This window comes from Thunnus thynnus, chromosome 10 (assembly GCF_963924715.1).
Source record: "Thunnus thynnus chromosome 10, fThuThy2.1, whole genome shotgun sequence".
Classification (NCBI taxonomy): Eukaryota; Metazoa; Chordata; class Actinopteri; order Scombriformes; family Scombridae; genus Thunnus; species Thunnus thynnus.
In genome coordinates, this window is record NC_089526.1 from 13,503,319 (window position 1) to 13,527,153 (window position 23,835).

A 23,835-nucleotide genomic window follows, 5' to 3' on the forward strand; every position below is an offset into this window, starting at 1 on the left:
ATCAAGTAACAAGTAAATAAGGAAGTCAGCATATGTTAAATGATTTAACATCAGTTCAAATGGGGAAAATTCTGTTGTTTCCCCTCTCGGTTACTCTCTCTGTACATTAAGAGCTGTTTCCAGTCTCCATTTTTCTCAACTGAACTGTAACTAATAAAGGATGATGTGTGAACAGAGGGAAGAAAAGGAGCAGGGGGACGTTGTGGAGGAGAAGGGTGGCTTTAGGGGAAGAGTACACCAAGGACAAACTGGAGCAGTGGCTTAGTTTATAGTGGAGAGGCCTCTACTGTACAAGCAGGAAAGTACCTGGAGAAACAAAACACCTTGCTCCACAGAGCCACACCTTAAAAAACTGAACATGGCGTGAGTCACAAGCCGAAACTCGGGTCAAAGAGCAACACAGATTACTAATAACCGAAAGCATGACAAGAATTGAGTCATATAAAAGTATAATATTCAACTATTTAACTTCATGCGAGTAAAATCAAAACTTGACGACTAATTTGACGGTTAAAGCTCAAAAGCTCGACAGTACAGCGAGCGTTGAAAGCACCTGTCTGGGCTTTCTGCTCATGTCACCGCCCTGACAGGTGGTGGTCAGGTTTAAATTTGTCTCCACTTAAATTTTTCAAAGCTCAGAAAAGAAATGAAAGATAGAGTGTTGCTAAAAATGAGCTGGAAGTTTTTGGGGTTTTTTTTTGAAGTCACAATTTCTTACCTTGTATTAAAAGTATCGATGCGACCGAGAAGAGCAGTCCGGTCATTTTTGTGCAGTCATGCCAATTTCGGGCGTCATGTCTCGCCATGGTTGATTACGGTCCTCTTTATGAACCCAGGCGCGCTGTCTCTCCGAAATATATGTAGAACCGAAAGATATTACTCAGTTTTTGTGTTAAATCTCACTCATTCAAGGCGGAAAAAAAACTTGTCTGGATACAGGACAGACTAGGGGTCCGACAGAGATTCTTGTTTCAAGTGTCGCTCACTGCGCCTTTATGACGGAGTCTGATAAAAAAAAAATGAATGAAAATCCCTCTGAGTTCTTCCTGGCAGCGCACAGGTAAATATTTCCTCCAGCTGGTGCTCTGGATGTAATAAACTGCCGCTGCTTGCTGCCGCCGCTGCTGCTGCTGCGCTCTCTGCTCCAACAACTAGTTCCTCTGAGTCTGAGCGCGCCGCGGTCCAACTGTGTGATGTCATCAGTCTGAGAGGCGTCACAGCCCTGCTCCCCCCAAAAACCAATTAGGACGAGAAGGGTCTAGCTGCAGTTTCGCAGACTTGCCTTAACCCTGTATGACACACCCACTTTACTACACAACACACCCTCCTCCCCGATGTTGTCACCCTAAAGGCATGTTACAAGATCCCCACTCCCTCCCCCCGACCCCTAACCCCTAAACCATCCCCTCCTCATGCCTAAACCTAACCAAGCGGGTGTGTCATGTAGATATCAGCTGCAGCTAGATATGCTTTTAGGACCCGGTGATGACAGGAGGGGGACTCTGGGTACAACTTGTTGAAATTGCAAAAAGCATTTTTTTCCCCCTCAGAAGATACAACTTGCACCTCGATATAGCATCTTAACAACACAGCGGATTTTATTTTTAGTGGCGATTCGTGCGATCAGTGGAAAACACACATTATTCAAAAGCCTGTTACATATCCAGGAATATACATTAGCATTCATATGAAGCTCTATTTTTAAGATTCAACAGCTGAGGAGTATAATTTACAACCAATATTGTGTCCTTGAAGTCATTTTGATTCATTTGCAGCCACCGCTCGACATGGTTATAATTACATCAACAGCAATTAGGCCTAATGTAAATGTTAGCTACAGAAAAGCAGCATTCAGTCTATAAAAAATAACACAAAGTTACTATACAATTAATCCAAGTCAGTCAGTTGCGCTGTGTAGTGGTGAGGCACGTAGAAACAGATGATTCTTACGCCCTCTGCTGTTTGTTTCTGCACACAGTATTGAGATTGGCTTGTGTAAACTCCACCACAGCAGATGCCAAAATCAATAAACCTTCATTAATGAACGGCAAAATACAAATCCAGTGGCAGTCAACGAAATCACATCAAGAGGAAACAGCTTCTCATGTATCTATTTGCAGATTCGAGCAGACTCTGTGTTGATGAGATTTTTTTTTTCTTCCACAGAATAACTTCCAATTCATTTTGTCCTATTTTCCTCTGAAGCAGGGTGCATACTAGCATAGCGAAGGCATTATCTGGTTTAGGTCTAATCCCTATACCCAAGTGGTTTACAGCCAATGTAATTACATCTCCATAAGTCCCACAGTTTAAACTGCGTTGCTCGGTTCCTTCCGTTCTGTTCCGTTTCCAAGTTCCTCTCCAGTGTCACCTCCTTATTTTCAGACTGTACTTCTGAGGTGCAGATTTTGATGGTGCTGATAATGATCAGAGGTCAAACAATGTTCTGCACATCACGAAAACAAATGAACAGTTCAAATACGTTCTTCCTTTTGAGTTTTAAGCCTTCAAAGAGACGAGACTTTTCTTTCCACTCCTTGCTCACTGTAAATCCAGAGACTGTGAAAGCATCTGCCATGCAAACAAAGCAGCTGTGGCTTTAAATGCCAACAGTACTTTTCATTGCCATATTATGATTGGCAGCCGTCTGTGATGAATGTTTCAGCGTCAACATGCTCAAGGAAAGTGTCCTCTAGTTCCCACAGTGCAGGGACGACCCGTATACCCACCGCCACTTCTAAATCATATGCATTCATGCTGGCTTTAATAAAAATCCTCACCCAATAGAGGATTTTATTCCTTTTCCTTCCCTTACTCATCAATTTTTCATACCAAATCGACCTTCACACCTTCTACTTTCCAGCTACCACCCACTTTACTTATACCTCATCTACACCTTCCGTTCATCTTCCGTTCACTTTCCTCCCCTTTCCTCATTTCTCCATCCTTCTCATCACTCCCTCCCTCCCACCCCCCCTCTATTCTCTCCCTCTTCCCGTGTCATTCGATTTCCTTTGTCCACTCGTCCTTCACTCCTTGCTGCTGCCCTCCATCCTCATGCTCTCCGGGGGTCTGTGCCAGTGATAATGAAGCGCATAGTTAACAGATATTAGCTCATTGGCAGTGGATTCATTAGACAGAGCCAAGGCTTATGGTGATTATTTACCCATAGAGGAGGGGCCACAGGATCAGTACCATGCTCTGTGTCAGCAGCCACAGGCTTCTTTGAAGTCAAACTGTATCTGTTCCCTTTGCAACACTCTCACACTTCTCTTCTCCTCGGGTTTTCTCATTCTGTCTGAACACCTCTCCTTACACATTTCTCCCTTCTTGCTGTTCTCACCTCTTTTTTTTTTTCTTTCCCTGTCATTAGACACCCACAATACATATCTGCTTTCTCTCCCTCTCTCTCGCTTTCTCTCTATCTCCCTTCACCGCCCCCATTCACCCAATGGTAATTATGGAAAAATCTGTAATAGTGCTCAGAGGAGCTGATAATACCTTTAGCTTAATTAAGGACATTTATGGGATGTAAAGACATGTAGCCTAGGGGTTGCTGTGCACCCACACTAACCCAAACTCTTTATTTCTCGCTTTTTCATCTCCCTCAATCCCTTGCTTTCTGCTATTCTTATCATTTTCTCTGTTTCACACACACGTTGTCACACACACACGGGTACACGCTCATTCCTTTTGTCAGGCTGAACATTAGGGTCAGAAGTTCTGCTACTGAAGTTCAGCTCTGAAATGCTGTAAAACATTGAAGGGCAACATTTTGGTGTAAGGCTTGTGTTAATGCCAGTATATATAGTTTATCAGGCTCGTGCACACATATATATGACGGCAAAAATGACAGTCGTTTCCTGTTGATTATCCAAGTGTTGGTCGTGTAACATCCTGTTGGGCAGAGAAACTTGTTAACATGTCAGTCAGAGACACCAGGATTATTGCAGGGAAGTGAACAATACTTGGCGTTCAGGAGGGCGCTTAGTGTCGGGGAGACAGCCAGTGCAGTGAGAGTGTTTTTCTTTTCTTTAAACGTGTGATGGAGTCTGCTTTTCTCACCTTTATTCTTGTGTCTTCCTTTGCGGTATATTCCTCTCACTTTAGCATCACAGGTATAGAATATTTTATCTTTGATTTTTAGAACTGTAATTTTACTGCACTTGAAACTGCTCTTCCTGGGTGTATTTCCCAGCCAATTTAGAGTGTAAACATGATTTAACTTGTTTCCTTGAAGGTAAATGTTGAGTCATGTATAAATAGTTCCTCCGTCTGTTAAGGGGTCAGTCGGAGTAAAGAATGACTTGTGATTTCTCATGATTTTTCCTGGTGTTGGCTTTGATCTACAGGCTAAAAAACAGACATCAGAGCTGTAGTAGGTCTGTAGAACTGCCAAAATAATGCACCTGTGTTAATGCTGAACTTTTCTTCCCTCAGACTTTCCCTCAAAATGGGACGATGTTGTGGTGGCAAGAGAGGGCACACGTATCACCTTGGTGTGTACTAGTCCAACAGTGAGGGGTGCCATAGCCATTAACTGGAGGGTGAAGTCACTTGATGTGGATGAATGGAAACTAGTTCTCTCAGCCAATGGAGGCACGCATTTCTCCGGTAGTGCCTCGAAGGCATCCATGCAATTGATTGACCCTAACTTTCAAAACACCGGGGTTTTCTCTTTGTCCTTTATTGCCAAAACGGAGGACTATGGTCTCTACTCATGCTTGATAAAGCAACGGGAGAGGAGGCTGACGGAGAGGATTATCCTCTTAGCGATCCTTACAGGTAGGAAAATCAACAGGTTTACCCCATAGAAATGTTTTGACTCCATGCAACAAAACACTATATCTGTTGAAATTTGGAAAACGCATTCAGTTAGTTCTTTTTGATTTTAGTGTTGTGTTTGTACTTTGCATATTTGACATTTTCTTTCTCTTTCACATCTTTACATTCTTTTAAATCTCTGTATGAGGCCTTTGATATGCATCCCTTTTGTGTAATCTTACGTAATAACTGATTGTTTGCTTGATTGCTAAATTAATGAGAACCTACAAGATATTATATTCACCTCAGCCACACTGCATTTATATTTCCTGCACTGTTGGAAAGTAACATTTACTGTACTGCCCTTAATTCTAATTTTGAGGTAGACTACTTGGACTATTTTTATTATTGGAGTACTTCTATTTTATACTACTTTATACTTCATCCTTCACTGCATTTTCCTCAACCAGATGCAACAATAAAATGCTAAAATCTGTTATTTCATTAATTATAACCAATTATAGTTATAATAATATTACACTTTTAAAGGGGCTATTGTGCATAATAAGTACTTTTACTTTAAGTATATTTTTCTGGTGATATGTCTGTACTTTTAAAAGGTAAATGCAAGACTTTTACTCATAATGGAGTATATTTACATTGTGGTATTGCTACTTTTACTTAATCAATACATTGCTTATTCCACCACTGATTTCCTGTGTCCTTCCTTATTTGCAGTCACCATCGTCCCTCCTACACCCATTCCTCTGCACAGCACCCTGCGTCTGATTGCCAGTGTTAATCCTGACTCTGCCATCAGCAAGATCACCTGGGCAGCACCAGGTGACATTTCCATCAGGAGTGAGAAAATGCCAAATACAGGAACGGTGGCTAAACTACCACAGGTCGAGAACAGTGACAACGGGGCCTATATCTGTATTGTTCACCCTTGGGGTAACAGCAGTAACCCTCTTTTCAACTTCAATGTGGAGGTGACTGTTGATGGTAAGACTGAAGAGAAAAGCAGAAGCTTAGAGGAATAAAATACATTTTGTTGTTGCTGTTGTTGTTGAAGTGAGTGGGCATCAGTGCCAGAAACTCCATCAGCAGCATTATTTATTTAAGTAGCTACAGTTCTTCAAAGTATTTACTTTTACAGACGTTTCAAAAGTCTACTGTAGATCTGCACTAAAATTCAGCCAGTCCTCCTGTGAATATTATAGTTGCTATATTTATGTATTATTCATTATTTGCCTTTTGCTCCCTCCCCGCCCCTCTTTTTCTTGCTTCCCTTCTCTCCACAGCCGAGAAAAAGGTCTCATTCACCAATATCACACATGGTGAGTGACTTTGTAACACAAGCGGTCTTAAAGTCCTGTGTCAGCATCTTGCTAATCAGGCAGAGCAGAATGCAAGACCAACTGAAGAAAGCTCTCTGCATATAAGAGAGTAATCCCTATTGTTGTTTGAGAATTTTTCCCATATCATTTCCCTACTCTCTTACTGTTCTGTTTACTCTCTCTGTCTGCACCTCGCTCTTCATTCACCCTCTTTTTATTCTGTTTCTTCTGAATTCCCTATCGATATGTCTTCTTACACTTTTATGTCTTCATATCTATCTCTGCTGCATCTTGTACTGTCTGTCTCATCACTGGGTTTCTCTTATCTTTCCTCCTCCCTCCTTCCCTGCAGGCCCAGAGATCTCCACCGCCACCCAGGCTCAGACACCCTTACTGCTGACCTGCCCTGATATCCAGGGGGATTATGTCCGACTGCGCTGGCAACCTCCAGACACTGTTCTTAGGCAGAGTAGTATGAAGCTGGTGTACCAGTTTGATCGCTGGAGAGGTTCCACCATTTCGACCGAGCACAGCAAGAAGCTCCAGCTGGCTGGCTCACCATACAATGCGGAGGACGGGAGCTTCTCCTTTATACTCACACCTGGGTTGAAAGATGGCGGATTCTACATCTGTTACGTGTTCCTCAATGACAATGCCTTCAGCCAGGGGACCTGGCTCAGCGTGCTGAAAGGTACAGATCAGGGTCAGGAGGAGGAGAAAAAAATGGAGGAGGATGTAAATTAAGTGGAATAAAACAAGGGGAGGGGATTTATGTGACAAGTGGTGTCAGTTTTATAATAACCTTGTGACATGTGGTGAATGCTGTCATGTCACATATGAATAGTGAATGTTTTAAAAAAGAACTTTATGCTGCATATTTTCATTTGACATATTGTATACAGAAGGATGATGAATTAAAGGAAAAACCTTCTTAGTAAGGTGTTGGGCCACCACAAGCAGCCAGAACAGCTTCAGAGCAGAACGTTTCTTGAGCTCTACTGGAGGGATGAGCATCATTCTTTCAAAGGAAGAAGATGATTGATGCTGGCAGTGGCAAACGCTATCTAACACTAGGATCCAAAATTCCCCTTAGGTGTTCAACTGGGTTGAAATCTGGTGACTGCAAAGTCACCAGATTTCAACTGTCATAGCATATGACTCATTTTCATACTCAAACAATTCAGTGACCTGTCGTGCTTTGTATGGAAGCTTCTGCATTCGTTATGTATCTCCCATTTTCTCATATCCTCCCATTTATTCAGTTTTTTCCTTTAATTTGGCACCCATCTGTAGTTTATTTAATAGAATAGTTTGACATTTTGGGAAAAACGCTTAATCACTGTCTTGCTGAGCGTTAGATGAGAAGACTGATGGTAGCATGTCTGCTGTGCTTTAAAGAGAGACCATATACTTTTGAAGAATAACATAAATAACATATTTAAAACAAAATAAAAACAACAAAATAAATCCTTTAGCAGTTCAGTACACTAAGGGGTTTTATTGCTTCATTTGGTATGAACAGTGGCTTATGGTGCAAACTTTAGCTAGATTTTTCTGTGTAACTGACATTACTCAAGTCACTTTGTGACTTTATGCCTCCTCTCCAATGGTACCACTGTTATATTACATTTTTCCAATTACCATTAGCAAGTAATTCCCAATTGTGGCGACAGTGGCATAGTTTCACTTCAAGTATAGAGCTGAAGGCGTTTAGATGACTTGAAGCAGGGGAAAAAAACGAAAGCGTGGTTTCCTCCAAAGTTGAAAAATACGCAAACCAGCAGCTCTAAAGCTTAATAATAACATAATAATTATTAAGCTTTAACTATAAGCTTTGACTATATAACGTTGTCTCATCTGTTTAATCCATACACAAACAGACATTTAAAGGCCACTGCGCCTGGCTGTTATTCACCAAGAAATAGGTACAGCACAAATCCCCTTAAACCCACGACTTTCTGTTTTCACTTTTCTTCCTGTTTACGGATTAAAGAAACAAGATATAACGTCTTAATTGGTGAGCCCTAGAAGTGCTGATAGGCAGATCTGTTTTTACTTTGGACAGAGCCCAAGTAGCTATTTCCTCCTGCTTTCAGTTTTTGTGCTAAGATAAGATAATCTCCAGCTCAGTACTTAGTGCAGACATGACAGTGGTATTGATCTCCTCATCTAACTCTTCACTATAAGATGAATAAACATATTTCTCAAAATGTTGAACTATATCTAAATCCTGCACAGGACAGTTGCAAAATAAGCACAGGGGCAGGAGGTCCCATTTTTCTAGAGGGATTTTGGCAAGCATCTGCCCTGTGTTCTTGAGCAAGACAATTTTTAACAGCTTCCACTACACCTGTGCAGGATAAATGCAAATAAACTTTCTGACAGCCATTGGCAAAATGTCGCATTATTAAATGAATACACTTACAATATTTCTCATGAAAAGGGAAGGGAAAAAATTGAGCAGAACACCTGTTGATTTTTATGCGTGAGCCTTGGGGAGGTTTCACCCTTTTACAGAAACATGCAGAATACATTTGCACCCATGTGCACAAAACCCAACACACACACACACACACACACACATATACAATGCCTTGTCATTGAGGCCTTGGAAGGCTTTACTAATCACAGTCCCACTGGCATCCATCACAGCTGCCCAGACATGACCAGCCGATCAGTCACTGTCACTGTCACACTGCTTCACACATCTGCATCCCTTACACACACACACACACACACACACACACATACACACACACACACACACACATCCACCCACACACCAATCATGTGACGCATATATTTTTACCCCACCTCATTATAAGTATCATTATGTATGATTATACCTGCAGCCCTCCCACCAAGGCTGTAGGTGGCCCACACTGATCACACTAATCAAGGCTGAAATGTGTGTGTTTGTGTGTGTGTGTGTGTGTGTGTGTGTGTGTGTCTGTGTGTGTGTGTGTGTGTGTGTGTGTGTGTGTCTGTGTGTGTGTGTGTGTGTGGGTCTGCGGAGCTTGATTACACCCAGATGGATTCTCATTTCAGTTTGATGAGACAGTAAGCATCAGTCACAGGCAACCAATGCATTAGCAGCAAATCACTTTAATGAATATATATTATTTTGACCCCTCTCTGAATTGTTCTTTGTTTTTCATATCACTTTCCCTTTACCCCATTACTCTCTATCTGTCCTTGGCCTTTTCTATATTCACACACTACCCTTTAACTCACTTTCTCAACCTTTCTTGCTCCTTTCTCTCCCCTCCTACCTGTCTTTTTCACTTACTCATCCTTCCTTCTGATTTCTCTTCATTCATTTAATTCCCCCTTAACATTCCTTGTCCTCTTATTCTCCTCTCCCTTCCCCTTTATTGCTCTGTGTCACATCCACAGTCAAAACCAAGGAAACATCCTCGAAGCAGGAGTTGTCGTGCATCTACTCACAGCGGTCCAAGGTCAAAAGTGCCAATTGGAAATACCAGAATAAGAGTCGCAAGCTGCAGATGTTCAGCATTGGTCCCGGCAGCATTACCACCACCCTGCCCTTACCCATCACCTCTGACACAGCTGGGAACTACACCTGCGTCCTACAGCTGAAAAACGGGCAGACCTTCTCGGCAACGCAAACTGTCACACTGCCCCCTGAAGCCGGTATAATATCACAAAGACTGGTCTGTTTTCTGATTTTATCAACAGTTAATTATATTGCTAACACAAGAGTCCTGGCAGATTTCCTGTCAACCCAGTGGAGATAATGAACGATGAATGTGGATGATTCTCGGATATGTGATCTGTGAAGCATTCTACGGGGCATTCAGGCCAATGGCAGGTCAATCCATCTGCCAGGAAACCCATGGTTTGCAGAGGAGAAAGTTCAGATACCATATGTTATACTTTCTTAATGTAGTCAAAGAGGTCAAAGGTCAAGACTTCTGTGTAACAAGAAGTTGCGATTTGCAGATAAAGCAGAATAATTCGTCCGTTTATGTGCCTGTTTTTCATATAAATTTACCACAGTCCTAAAAATCTGCTTAGCTTCGTCTTCTATGAAATATAGAATATAAAGGCTATTTCGTTTTTCTCATCACACTTACCCAGCTGATGCGCAAATATAAGGAGACGGGACCTTAGGACATCTCTTCCCACAAAAACTAAATTATTCAGGCTTATTGTATTGGTGGCTGTGGGGGAGCACAGGAGGATGTGACAGCTGAATGGATCCCTTAGCAGAGATGAGTTCACACCCCGTACCGTAATACATCACTTGGGCTGAGGGGCCCAGAGCTCATCATGATGCACATTGATGGTACGGCTATAAGAGTAATGGACATGGAGGAAACAGAGAGGGTAAAGGCAGGGAGCAGGAGAGAGGCAGCAAGATTTTTGTCTGATTGGAGAGGTTAGATTAGACAAAATAATATGAACAGTATAGTGAGTGACAAGTGTTGCCTTTGTCCAGTGTGTCATAGGAATTTAGACTGAGCAGAATGAGCATTTCAAATAATATGAGTTTTGGATGACCTACATTTACACTGTTGAATAGTGTCAGGTTGCACAAACAATGCAATAGTGCAAGATAGCACAAAAATCCTTGGTTAATAATGAATAGTATGACAATAAGCAGTGACAGTTAAAGGTTTATAAATAGTTGAACTGGGCGGTAAGGAGGTATCCAGAGATAATGGGGCAGAGAGACTTTTCAGCTCACTGAAAATAACCAAATTTACAACAAGGCATTTATATAATTTTGGGATATATAATGTTCTGTAAGCCAAATCTCAAAGTATAGTACCAGCTGAATAAGTTAAAACAACACTGCATAATAGAATTCCTTTCTCTTAGCTCAGAGAATGCAAAAAGCAATCATTGTGCACCAAATACTTCAAATGTCAGGGATGTTCTGCAATCATTTTCTATCCTGAGTTGGTCCATCATTTGCAAAACATTCAAGCACTTTGGTCTGCCTCCTATCAGCCATCCTCCTCTACAATTGCACCGATACAAATCACTCCCTACCTCATTTGAGATGAAATAGACGAGGTAAAGGAGGAAGTGCCAATAGAGGAAAGGAAAAGGTGCGATAGCGGAAGACGAGTGAGGGGTGGAGAGAGAGAGAGACAGAGAGAGAGAGAGAGAGAGAGAAAGAGAGAAAGAAGAGATGTGATGGTGAGAAACTGGGGGCATTTGTGCCTCACTTCACTGCACTCAATTACCATAATTCATGCGTTAAAGCTGGCATGGAGAACAGTGCAGGTCAATCTTGGGGTCAGCTCTCACCACAATATTCCATTAGCAACCTCTACACATACTCACCAATCAATTACACCTCACACAGCACATAATGATTGATTATTTTGAAGCCGGCTAAAAGCTGTGACACCAAGGCTAAGGTGAAGCCCAAGGGCCAATCCTTTTACAAACAAAATTCGTGGAAAGTTGATGAGATGTCTGAGTGGACTTCACTTTTGCCAGGTTTCTGTCCATCAGATAACCTCAAATGCCACAAAGAGATACTGCATACTGTACATTGTGCATTAACTACAGTTGCATAAAAGTTTTTGTAGTAACGTTTTGTTTATTCGGCTTCTCTTTTTAATCCAGAGATGTCTGACACATCTGATTGCTTTGTGCTCCATGAACAGTGAGCAGGCAGCGACAGAACACTTGTTCAGGTACACTAAATTACAGCAGTCTCTGTGGAAACAAGCGCCTCCCTCCTGCTTCCCGTGCGTGTTGCCCCGTGGCTGTATTTTGCAAGACTGATGTCATCCTCATTATGCAAATAAACCTGACAGGTTTCATCTCACGCGTGGGTTCTTCCCACAAAATTTGACTAGTACTACAGTGAGCTTATGGTTTACTTATATCCTGTCTATAATAAAAATGCCTACGCTTTGTATCCGTATGTTTTGCAATGCTAGACAGGGTTTGACTGAAAGACTGCTGTGCATATTTTGTCAGATGTCAAGGGAGTGTGCAAGGAAACCTCTCTCCTGACTTTACCTACACTACATTCATTTTTAGATAATCAGATAGTAAATAATTAGGATTTGCAAAAACTTCAATGCAACTATTCTGTTTGGAAGTGGGATTTGCAGAGCCCCCCTGTAATGATCTGACAGCATCTGTTCTCTTTGATAGTGGTGCTTTTCTTCTTGTTGTCCACATTTCAAATTGACAGCGTTTACTGTCCAGACTGAAGGTCTGTCAGATCGATGTCTACTGAGCTGGTGTACAGACTGTATTCACTCTGTCTGGCAGTCCCTGGATTTCCTCGCCTTCCTCCACTGCACTCATTGTCTGTGACTGACAGCAGCATGATGCAAATGCACGTAATACTATGTTGAGGAGATATTAACTGCAACATGTATCAAGTGCATATTTTGAAGTGCTCACGTAAAGGAAAAGGTTGCCCTCTTTGACTTGAACAAAAGAGCAAACTGGAGAACAAACAGCAATAACTTCTCTGTCATTCAACGGCACGCACTCATAGCTCTACGAGTTTTATATTAGTACTGTTCTTGGAAACATTGGAGCTTTTCTCACTCACTTTTTTTTCTCCTTTTGTAGAGAGTGTCAATGTCACCCCCTCCCCGCTCCCTTCTCTCTCTGCTTTATTACTCCTGGTGCCCCTGGTTGCTGCGGCTGTCGGTGTGTTGCTATGGAGACAGAAACACATTTCTGATCACGGTGAGTCTTCCGGCGTTTTTTTTTTTGTTTTTTTTGACAGCTTTCCATGTTCCGTCCATCTTCGGTCCCTGTTGCCACTTAGTGACGTGGTCCATGACATCCTCTGGGGTTGTTGTAATGAATCTGCCTCCCGACCTCCCTCCCTCTCTGTGAGTTTGAGTGCATGTGAGACTGTAACTCTCTTTCTCTGTACTCAGGTATTGATCAGGCTCTGTCTGTCCACTCAGATGAATCAGAGAACATCTATGAGAATCCTGAGGATATGAGACAGGTGATGAATTCAGACATTTTCAAAAACTAAATATCCTGTGCCCTCATCTTCCCTACTCCCACTCCTCAGATATGGTATTCAGCACTCTTTTAATTCAATTTAGTTCAGGAGGCTTTACTGGCATGACATTTGACATGTGCTGCTAAAGCACAATTACGTTTGTGAAAGACAATGTTAAGGAATGTGAATAACAATATTAGTTAATAGAATAAAATAGATTAATATATAATGAAATAAATAAAAGAAATAAAATTATATATATATATATATATATATATATATATATATATATATATATATATATATATAAGTAATCAAGTTAGTATTGGTACAATCTCAATGTGACTTTAACAATTTGTTAATAGTAGGGATAATACAAGACAGCCGTTAGTCAATAAATAACATTTAAAAAAAAACAAAAGAAGATGGTGGCAGTAAGTAGAATATAGTAAGTACATGCATATTGCATAATGCATTATAAATGTCTATCTGTCTATATGTCTGTTTCCTACTGGTTGTCTCTTTTATTGTGGTAGGAAGTGACATATCTAGCAGCCAACAGTGCACATTCTTTCTTTTCCTGCAGAATGAGTCATTTCTCTCTTTCTGTCAGACTTCAGGGGCAACTTTTTTCAAATTTTGGAAAGAATTCCTCCCTAATATTTCTGTAGTTTTAACATTCTGTTAGAAAGTGTAACTCTACAGCTCCTTCATCACAATGGGCAGCCAGGTCTGCCTGTGTCTGCCCTTCTCTATTGACTATGGTCACTCAGTTTCAGTCTATGCATTGTCAATGTCATTCTCAGGTTCTTATCATTTACTGTGGTTAGGTAATCTGCCACAGTATACTGTCTCTTTCCGTTTGTTTCTCTCCCCTCCCCTTTTCTGTCTCATCTCTGTTGTATAATTTTTACTCTTTTTGCTTTCCTTCCCTGGTTGTGTTTTTCCTCTGATTTCTACTGTCCCTCCCTCTCTGTCACTTGTTGTTCATTAAACCTGTTTTCTCTGCTCTCCTCCCTTCCCAACAGGCCCCTCCTCAGGGTTCAGTCTACATGGTGAGTTATTGCGTCGTCCCCTGTGCACACACAGAGGCGTGGTGCATGTGTGTGTGAGGATTTGTGTGTGATACACACATCCAGCAATGCATACAGACTGTCATTCTCTCTTGCACCCTCCCTAAGCTGCCAGCAGATATGTCTTCCCTCACACTCACAGTCCTCTCCTGCAATCTGTCTGCCCTCTCTCAGATAAACCCATTGCCTATCAACTGTCACCCTCACATTAGTGGTATTAACAAATCAATCTCATTACACACCGGAGGGACATAAATCTGGCCTCGGTACCACAGATCTCTCTATTTATCCTCTTCTTCTCTGTCCCACTCTTTTCTCTGCCTCCCTTCCCCCCCTTTCTTCTTTATACCAGGATTTGAAGCCAAGAGGAGAGGATGATGTCTATAAGGAACTGGAGCGGTAAGCAAAAAGCCTTGCATCACCTGTGTGTGCCTTTGTATGTTATGTGTATGTGTGTGTGTGTGTGTGTGTGTGTGTGTGTGTGTGTGCTTGCACATTTTGTTACCTCTTGGGGACCTTTTCCAGTATAAACACTGACCTTGTCAGGACCAGTAGTCCTCATGGGGACCAAAGACTGGTCTTAATGAGGCAAATCATCATTTCTGAGGCTCTGCTTGGGGTTGGGAGTAAGGTGCGAATTGAGGTTAGGTTAAGGTTAGAGTTAGGGTTTGGGTTGGGCTGTCCGCAATGAATGGAATTCAATTCAATGTCCTAACAACGATAGCTCTGTGTGTGTGTGTGTGTGTTTGCACTGTCACTCATCTGCCCCTCAAATTCTTCTCACACTCACCAATCATGCTGGCCTGAACATCACTCTGACACTGTGGCATAATATCACGCCATGTGCTGACAGGCAGCGCTCCTTCGCCTGTGTGTTGTTGTTGTTGCGTGGGCTGTCTGTGTTTGTGTTTAAGGAAGAATAAAAGAGACCGGGGGACGGGAGATTTTTGTGCAAGTTTGTCTTTGTGCTCTGTTTTCAGATGCAAGCAATGTCAGAGCTGATCACCTACCCACATCTCATCCTCATCCAGCTGTCACATCCGCTCAGGTCCCAGCTGCAGCAGAAGGCCTTTATAAACAAAAGTAACAATTGAATGTCATAGTTGGGTCTTGAGAAAAAAAACCTTCAATGCTTCAGGGACATTATACTCAATTGTTTAAATTTTTTTTTTTGTTTTTTTTGTTGCTCTTTATAAGTACTTTACTATTGATTTAATTCATGTCATGGTAGCACATATAAGAGGAGACATATTTTTTCATAAGGCTCTACAAGTGTGTCCCAAATACGAGCAATTTAACAAATTTTAATATGTTATGTTGTCTTTTTCACTGGTTTCATTGAACTTTGTTTATTTTTTTGTTGTTGTTTTTTTTGTTTACATGCATCTAGCAGTATTCTAGCAGTTGTCTTTTTGCCGTGAATCTGTATTTTTATATACACATTTCTAAATAAAAAATGTTTGTAATGTTGTTGTATCCAATAAATCCATTACACAAATTCCTAAGTGCTTTCGCGTTTGAGATTATTGATCAGTGCAGGCTTCCGTAGTCATCGCAGTGGAAGAATGGCCGGCTGGATGTGGCTGCGCTGTGTTTTAGGGCCTCATCTGCACAGAATTCACCGTTCTCCGGACCAGTCTCAGCTTGAAGGCAGGGCGGCGAGGAGGGTAGGAATATATACAGTTCTTACATCTGTTTGAGAACAGCCGACTGCTAAAACTGAGCGGAATTTAATCTCTTATCATCGATGTAGCTCCGGCTGCGGCCCGGAAGTGTCAGGTGTTTTGTTATTGAAACCCTGCTGTCACTGCGCTGGTAACAGTTTGTAAATGAATGAAATGACAGGCCCACATCCATATATTTGTTTTTTTTACATGTGAAATTAATGTGTTTTTCACCGTCACAGTAACAGCCAGGCTAACCGTAGCTTCATAAACTGTTTTCCTCAATGACATTAAACTGGTTATGCTAACGTTAGCCGGGAAAGGAGTTAAAGGAAACCTTGCCAAACTGAGAAAAGTAAAGCTATAAGCTAAACAGAAAATGAGAATATGACTAAAAATATAACTACAACAGAGTAAATTGTAATACTTTATTTATCTGAAATCGCCTCGTGTCCCTACAGCAGTGCTACTAACCGACTTTAACGTTATCTATCCGGAAAGCATCCGTCAGCAGCAGTACTCATGGCAAGATTAGATTAACGTTTTATTTATCTGTTAGCAGGGATGGAGCTACCAACCTAGAGGTCTGGAAAAACACACCGACAGCATCCTCGGTTGGGTCAGTATGGCTGCATGATTGATCATTTGGACAGTAATGAAAAGTTCTGTTAAAGGATAGGTTCACATTTTTTCCCAATTCTGTTTTCCTCGTTGTAATCATTCCTCCTGTTCATACATGGCTTTTTAAAAATCCCCATCAAATGCACTGTAAGTGATGGAGGGCCAAAATCCATAGTGTGTCCACGCAGACATTTTTTTGTAAAAATGCATTTAAAAGTTTATCTGAAGCTTATATGAGGCTTCAGCAGTCTGAGGTAGTCATATCAAGGGGATATCTGCCATATTTACAGTCTTTTTAGTATTAAATTCCCTCTTTGTGTTTCCTCAGACAATGTTTCCCTGTTGAGCCACTGGTGGAAGTATAGTAACAAAAAGAGGGACTTTGACACTAAAAACACTGTAACGTTGAAATATATCTATTTGATTTGACTCATTTGGATTGAAGCTTCATATTAGCCTCAGATAAACTTTAAAATACATTTTTGCACAGAAGGAGGATTTTGCCCCCCATCACTTATATTGTAAATGCATTATGAAGGGATCTTCTAATGGTCAGTATGACTCAGAGGAATGATTATGGCAAGAAAAACCTGTTAGACAGACTTGAAAAATTGTCTTTGAAGTAATGCACGTGTGTTCTCTCCCTCCAGGCTTCAGCACTGTGGTCTCTGTCCTACTACAGTTCTCCTCTTCTGCTCTGCTATCTGTACAGAAAAGGTAGGGTGTTTGAGATGTATCACTTCTCCATTATTTAATGCAGTTATGACTAGAGCTGAAATCATTTGATTTATGGCTTTATTATCAAGTGACTCATGAAGCACAAATTTCTCTGGTTGCAGCTTCTCTGCTGTGAGGTTTTGTTGCTTTTCTCTATATCATATTTTTGTAATATCTTTGGGAATTGGACTGTTGGTATAACATAAAAGATAAATGTAACATCACCTTGGGCTCTGGGAAACTGTGATAGACATTTTTCACTATTTACTGATATTTAATAAGTCAAAACGCAGGGGTTATGTGGATGTTTTTGTCACTGTCGGTTTGTGTATTTTTAGGCTACATCTGCAGCAGTAAGTTGGTTCCAGTGAGTCAGTATGTGGGAACTGTGCTGGTGTGTCTTCTAGGAGTGGCCTGTCTCAGAGGTGAGGTTACTGATTTCAACTAACTGGCAGGCTTAAACCAATTCAGTTCATTCATCTTTAGATATCAAAACATATGCTGCATGCCAATAAGATCCCATTAACATTGAGACAGTTGCACAAGGTCTACAGCCAGTAAGCATACTAAACACACCCTTGAGGCCTTGCAGCAAAATGTTTTTTGTGTCTCATGTGTGCTTCACTTAGGCCTTTCTCTGTCTTTACATTCCTTTACCTCCCTGTTTGTTTTACTCCACCAGGGTGGGGGAGATGGAAGAACACTGACTATCTTCAGTTCATCACTATTCTCGAAGAAACAAAGAAGAATCACTCACCAGCAAACAAGGTGAGATCATGACAACTTCAAGCAAGCACTGCGTGACAGGGTTTGCTATTTGTATTAGTACTGCAATGTCTGGGGAATAAGGAGACAAATTAATAATTACATATTGGAAAGTATCTAACCAAATGGATCAGAACTTCATCAAGGGAAGACATCTTTTTGTTTTGTTTTCTGCTTTCCATGTAGAAAAAACTGAGGTGCTATGACTTTGACTTCTCTTACTGGCCTGCTGATTTCAGCTGGACAGAAGTCAGCAATCTGTAAGTTCTTATTGTCATATTTTATTGCCATTTGAAATGCATGTGTTCAAAGCACTTAATTATAAATACGTGAGATCAAACACTGTGAAGTACTTTGGACAAATGCATCCACTAAATGTCAAATGTTTTGTGGCTTATCTATTCCATTGTAAGCTTTTAATTGTGTTCGTGACAGGAAAAAATCCAAGGGTGGTGTTTCTCTGCTGAAGCCAGAGCCCAGACTAAGAGGAGCAGCTGACAGTGTCCTCCACTCTGTGCGCACTCTGCCATGCCACGTCGTCAGGTAAATACACTTAATGCGGCACGATCCAGAATGCAGGCTCTGCATGACTGCGGGACGACACTGCAGATTTGTTTTTAGTACTACAGTAACAGGATAGATTCAGACTGTTGTATTTTCCCAAATGTACCATGTGATCATCACATCTCTCTTTCTTCCTCTCCAGTTTTCTTATTGCTCACTCATTTGGGAGGAGGATGCTGTACCCTGGTTCTGTGGGTCTACTGCAGAAAGCCATGAGGCCCATGCTCCAGCAAGGCCAGGCTAGGCTTATAGAAGAGGTTAAAAACACAACACAGACTCTCTATAAACACCTATATTCATCTTAATAAAGACTGATCATCCTGAGTCACTTTTCCCTTCATTTTTGTCACAGTTTGACGGTCAGAGGAACAAGCTAGTGGCCTGTGATGGTAATGAGATCGACACCATGTTTGTGGATCGAAGGAGAGACGGGGGACCGAATGGCCAGACTCTGGTAAATGTCTGCAATGATTTGTTGTTTTTGTGCCTTGGGCTTTTTTTCCAGGGTCCAATAAAAAGCCTGTCACACCATTCACATTATCAGTGGCTCAGGAAATGTATGAATTCTGCCACAGGTCATCTGCTGTGAGGGGAACGCAGGCTTCTATGAGGTGGGATGCGTGAACACACCACTGGAGGGTAAGAAGTACCCTACTTCGCAAGTGTCAAAAAAAGATTAAATTCCATTTAATGTTTTGTGGAGAAGCACAGCATCAACATAGTCTGAAATGGGCATATCTCTGTTAAATCTTGCGTTGATGTGTGCTGTAGGTGGATACTCTGTACTGGGCTGGAACCACCCAGGCTTTGGAGGCAGTACGGTAAGCAGATTTTATACAACACCAGTAGCCAGTGTACAATGTATGCCTGTTCTTTATATAGTCCCAACAAACAGTGCAGTGGAAGACAATGGCATGTTGAAATTCTAGTTTCAGTTTGGCAGTAATAGATAAGAGGGCCAAGTACACTCCCATGATTTATAATATGTGGGGTAGAATGAAAGATTTTAAATCTGTTAACTCTTTAGTAGTGCATGGTTTTGTGTTCAGGGTTGAGTGTTACCGTTCTGCTTAATAATACATGAATTTTTTTTTTTTTGAATTGTATTTTTTTACAGGGAGTGCCATTTCCCCAGAATGAGGCCAACGCCATGGATGTAGTAATCCAGTATGCAATACACAAACTGGGCTTCCAGCTCAGTGACATTGTTGTATATGCCTGGTCCATAGGAGGATTCACAGGTACACGAAGACAAGAACAATTCATGATAATCACTTTTTTATGCTATAATTGTGAATCATGTTATTTTGCTCTTTCTGGCCTTGAATTTCCCTCTTTCTCCCCATTTTTTCTTTTTTTTAGCCAGTTGGGCAGTGATGTCATACCCAGAGATCCGATCATTGGTGCTGGATGCCTCCTTCGATGACCTCCTGCCTCTGGCCCTCAAGGTCATGCCCGACAGCTGGAGTGAGTCCTTAGGGGTTAAAGGTCATAAGCTCATTTCTGTAGTCTGTAGTGTTGTTACAGCAGCTGAAGTTTCTTTGTTTTCTCTCAGGACCGTTGGTGCAGCACACGGTCAGGCAGTACATGAACCTCAACAATGCAGACCAGCTTCTCAAGTGAGTGGGACACTCTATTTAGAGTGACATGAATCATGAAAGTCAAAGTCTGCATCATTATGCAATATATTGGCATGTGATTGTGAAACTAGATTTTTTCTTTGGCACAGAGTGATGTTCTTTGGCGCAGAATGATGTTCTTTGGCATAGAGTGATGTGATGTATGTTCTTTGGCTCAGAGTGATGTGGCTGACGATTAACATAACTCCCCCTCCTCCTGCAGATACCAGGGACCAGTCCTGCTGATCAGGAGAACCAGAGATGAGATCATTACCACAACGTGAGTTTGAAAATATCTCAATATATAATATAACAGATTTGCTTTCCATCAGATTTACACATACATAATGTAAGCAAGGAAACATTGAGGTTGAAATAGGATGTTGGATCGGGGAATAACGATGGCTTCAGTTAAAATGTGAGCAATAGAAAAAACATTGACCACTTGAGCACAATAGTTGTGGTTTTTTTTGTTTTTTTTCTTTTGAAGGAAAACATTTTCCACCGTCTCAAAGGGCCAATTTTTTTCGTATCATTGATTGGAACATTTAGGTGCACCCATCAATATGTTATGAAGTTTAGGGCTGTAGTCTGCTGGTCGACTGGTCGATTAGTTGGTCGATATGCATCAACAGCGAGTAATCCATTATTTCCTGCGGTGGGAGGGACAGACTAACCAATTACCTGTGAAAACGGGGGTGTATTCAAAACACCCCCGTTGTTTTCACAACTTTGAACTCTCCCAACCTAATGGAGACTGCTGGGTCTAACTGTACTCAACGTTTACTGAACGTACTGAACGTTTACTGAATCTGTGTTTCTCCATAATGATAACAACGAGAACCCCTGACAGGCCAAAAAAAATATTTTTTAATATTTGATATCCAAATGAAAAAGGGGGTTAGCTCCACAGTTAGCAACAATGGGTTAGCCTAACCTGAAGACACAAAACAGAGAAATACAGAACAGAGAAATGTGTGGCTGCCCAGTTTACTGTGCACTCTGTCCCGTTAAAAATCAGTGTTTCTCTGACAATGTACAGCGACCACCGGACGTCCGGTAGGGCTGTTAGCTGAGCTGCTGCTAACACTTGTTCGGTTTATTTCTCTTATAACTTTAGATCCAGGCGTTCAGCCGGTTTCCCCCTGGAGCCGAATTATCTGCAGAGGTCTCCTCTCCAAAAACAAACGTACACACAGATTAAAATTGTTAAAATACTAATTAAAGCTGTTTTACCTAAAAAAAAAAAAAAAAATCAATATTTCTCTGACGATGTTTGGTGACCACCAGACTTCCTGGAGGGGCTGTTAGCTGAGCTGCTGCAAACGTTTGTCCAGTTTATTTCTCTGATAACTTAAGATCCAGACGTCCAATGATGAAATCCTTCTTCCGGCTAAAAGATATAGTTAAAAGCGACCTAAATTTATCATGAAAATGTGGCTTAAAACTGAATAAAAGTCCATTTATATCCATTTCTGTGGAACAACCACAACGCCGATGTATTATCTTGTATGTGTGTAAGTTACTCTTTGGTAGACGCCATTGTAGCGGACAAACACAGCGCCGCTGTATGCATCTTGTGCATGTTTACTCTTTGGTAGAGGTATGACGCCATTGACAGGCGACCAAATGAAACGGTCCGTTACTTTGATTAAATTACAGATTTCTCTGGGTTTGAAAATTGTTGGAAACATTTGAGATAATCTAAGTACACAATTCAACAAAATATATAACATAGGTCTAGTTGTTTTTAGACATTTTAATGTGGAATAATTACATATTATACCTTTAAATCATCCACTGTTTACAACGCAGTAATTGTCAGTAAGTTGACAGTTAAGTGTCTTTCTTGATGATGAAGAGGCAGGAGGAGTTTATTTGTAAAGCACTTTGTAACATTGGTTATGAAAAGTGTTTTACATCCAAATACACAAACATTACATATTCACTACTGACAGCACATGATATTAAGTTGTCCACTGTATCACAGGGGTCCAGAAGACATCATGTCCAACAGAGGCAATGACCTCCTGCTCAAACTGCTACAGTTCAGGTTGGTCTCATCACTCTCAAGACATTCAATGTCATAATTCTCACTTCATCATCTACTTGAGTGACACATGCATGTGTGATGATGTCTTTTTTCCTGCCCAGGTACCCCAAAATAATGACAGACGAGGGGATCAGAGTTGTCAGACAATGGCTGGGAGCCTCCAATTATATGGAGGAAGGTCAGTATGTCACAATATCATTAAACTGTGTGGTACACTTTAAACTTCCTTTTTTAAACTAAGCTTAACTAGTGTATAAGTTTACTTAAATTGCAATTAAAGTTGGTGTTATGAAAGCCATATGTAATACCAGCTCACTCTTGCTCTGCAGCATCTGTGTACAGCGGCTACGAGGTGGACGATGACTGGTGTGTGTCTGTGCTGCAGTCGTATCAGGCAGACAGAGACGTTTTGTTTCCATGGAGTGTTGGTAAGCCCCGGCTCTTTTAAAATATATAAGCAAATAAACTGCAGACAGCAGTCCCCTCATACATGCATCCGTCACCTCATGGTGATTGTAAATACTATGACACACTCTTTGTTACTAGGTGAGGATATGACTCTTGAGGGAAGACGGCAGCTGGCTCTTTTCTTGGTAAGAAAATAATGTATTATTACCCATGCATTCAATCTCATTGTGTACAGTTGTTTCTCTTGGTTTAAAGGGCAGCCGCCTATTTTGTCTGTTGTCCTTATCTCATCTCTAAGTCAGGCTTTTTCTTATTCTGTTTCAGCTATTTTCATATAACAAAGTTTAATTTCCTTTTTCTCCAATTAGCATCATTTTCTTGTTTAAGATTGGCTTACCTTCCTCTTTTCTCGCAATCCAAAAAAAAAAAAAAAAAAACCCCAACATCACAGCTATTCAGACATCATTAGCACTGAGGAACACTTTTCTGGTCGCCATAGTAACCAGCTCACCTGTGCTCTCAGGTTGACTGGTGTAATATATTTCACCACGCTCAGCTTATTGAAGTCATTTAACATCAAACAAGAGGAGTGCCATCAATTACAGCTAATGCTATGCTTTCCCTCCCCTGGTAATGCCTTCTGAATTAGGCTTTATTCACCTCCCGTGTAAACCCTTAAGAGATGGGAGATTGGGAGGCACTGAGCCAGAAAGACGGAATCTAATATAATCAAGTTCTCCTCTTTTTGTTCATTGCCCTCCCTGCCGTCTTTTCTCTCTCTCCAAGGCACGGAAGTACATGCGAAACTTTGAAACAACACACTGCACGCCTCTCCCCGCCTCTGAGTTCCAGTCACCCTGGAGACTGTAAGGGAGGAGGAGGAGGAGGGATGGATGGATGAGAGGAAAATGAGCAGCAGAGGATTTGGGTGGCCTGTGGTCAGAGCGTGTTCCTGGCATGGTGTGAATGTATTACTGTGATTTTGTTCGATTTTTTTTTTTTTTTTTTTTTAAGACAGATGTGTTTTCATGTATAGCGTTGCTGTGGTGGCATCTGGAAAGATATGGTCTATTATTGGCCCCCACAGCCAGAAACCTGTAAAAAAAATATATAGTACATCTACATTTTTAGGTTAGAGCACAGTCATACTTTTCAATGTTTTTTTTTTTTTTTTTTTTTTTTTTAAAAGTAAAAAGGATGCATTTAAGTAAATGCACAAGCCATCTCTCATTCCTTCCATTGTTCCCTTTTTGGTTGTATTTGTAAAGATACAACTGTGGGTA

The 23,835-nt window shown here is 41.2% G+C and overlaps 3 protein-coding genes across 6 annotated transcripts in view; 2 read left to right on the forward strand and 1 right to left on the reverse strand.

The window, feature by feature from the left end:
* The window catches only part of si:ch73-22o12.1 (nectin-2), a 78,414-nt gene extending 77,217 nt beyond the window's left edge, over positions 1 to 1,197 (reverse strand). For 2 of the 3 annotated variants that reach the window (XM_067601085.1, XM_067601084.1), the window contains exon 1: positions 719 to 1,187. In XM_067601085.1, the coding sequence (XP_067457186.1) occupies positions 719 to 806 (88 nt within the window). In that variant the 5' untranslated portion in view covers positions 807 to 1,187. Of the gene's footprint in view, positions 1 to 718 lie in introns of all 3 variants that reach the window. The other variant, XM_067601083.1, reaches the window with a different exon arrangement.
* A 2,769-nt stretch (positions 1,198 to 3,966) lies between these two features.
* Positions 3,967 to 15,571, forward strand: g6fl (g6f-like). The gene is made up of 11 exons (XM_067601090.1): positions 3,967 to 4,118; positions 4,441 to 4,785; positions 5,503 to 5,769; positions 6,069 to 6,104; positions 6,457 to 6,795; positions 9,501 to 9,758; positions 12,678 to 12,797; positions 12,995 to 13,068; positions 14,097 to 14,123; positions 14,494 to 14,540; positions 15,122 to 15,571. The coding sequence occupies exons 1-11, from the start codon at positions 4,046 to 4,048 to the stop codon at positions 15,141 to 15,143; spliced, it is 1,608 nt and encodes a 535-aa protein (XP_067457191.1). The 5' UTR covers positions 3,967 to 4,045; the 3' UTR covers positions 15,144 to 15,571.
* A 101-nt stretch (positions 15,572 to 15,672) lies between these two features.
* Positions 15,673 to 23,732, forward strand: abhd16a (abhydrolase domain containing 16A, phospholipase). Of its 2 annotated transcripts, none has more exons than XM_067601089.1 (20): positions 15,673 to 15,808; positions 16,368 to 16,424; positions 17,077 to 17,143; positions 17,482 to 17,568; positions 17,826 to 17,911; positions 18,095 to 18,168; positions 18,344 to 18,451; positions 18,615 to 18,729; positions 18,825 to 18,926; positions 19,048 to 19,111; positions 19,244 to 19,293; positions 19,590 to 19,713; positions 19,835 to 19,939; positions 20,028 to 20,091; positions 20,315 to 20,371; positions 22,082 to 22,144; positions 22,246 to 22,322; positions 22,474 to 22,572; positions 22,691 to 22,737; positions 23,339 to 23,732. In XM_067601089.1, exons 1-20 carry the CDS (start codon positions 15,707 to 15,709, stop codon positions 23,420 to 23,422), a joined length of 1,632 nt encoding a protein of 543 aa, XP_067457190.1. In that variant the 5' UTR covers positions 15,673 to 15,706; the 3' UTR covers positions 23,423 to 23,732. The 2 variants fall into 2 exon arrangements, with proteins under 2 accessions (XP_067457190.1, XP_067457189.1); XM_067601088.1 differs by having other exon boundaries at positions 15,680 to 15,808; positions 16,365 to 16,424.
* The last annotated feature ends 103 nt before the right edge of the window (positions 23,733 to 23,835 follow it).

Bases quoted from the DNA above. Each gene is read 5' to 3' on its own strand.
- g6fl (XM_067601090.1), top strand. From the start codon at position 4,046: ATGGAGTCTGCTTTTCTCACCTTTATTCTTGTGTCTTCCTTTGCGGTA. The intron at 6,105-6,456 runs GTGAGTGACTTT...CCTTCCCTGCAG, and splicing joins ATTCACCAATATCACACATG to GCCCAGAGATCTCCACCGCC. The intron at 9,759-12,677 runs GTATAATATCAC...CTCCTTTTGTAG, and splicing joins CACACTGCCCCCTGAAGCCG to AGAGTGTCAATGTCACCCCC.
- abhd16a (XM_067601088.1), top strand. From the start codon at position 15,707: ATGGCCGGCTGGATGTGGCTGCGCTGTGTTTTAGGGCCTCATCTGCAC. The intron at 17,569-17,825 runs GTGAGGTTACTG...TTACTCCACCAG, and splicing joins AGGAGTGGCCTGTCTCAGAG to GGTGGGGGAGATGGAAGAAC. The intron at 17,912-18,094 runs GTGAGATCATGA...CTTTCCATGTAG, and splicing joins ATCACTCACCAGCAAACAAG to AAAAAACTGAGGTGCTATGA.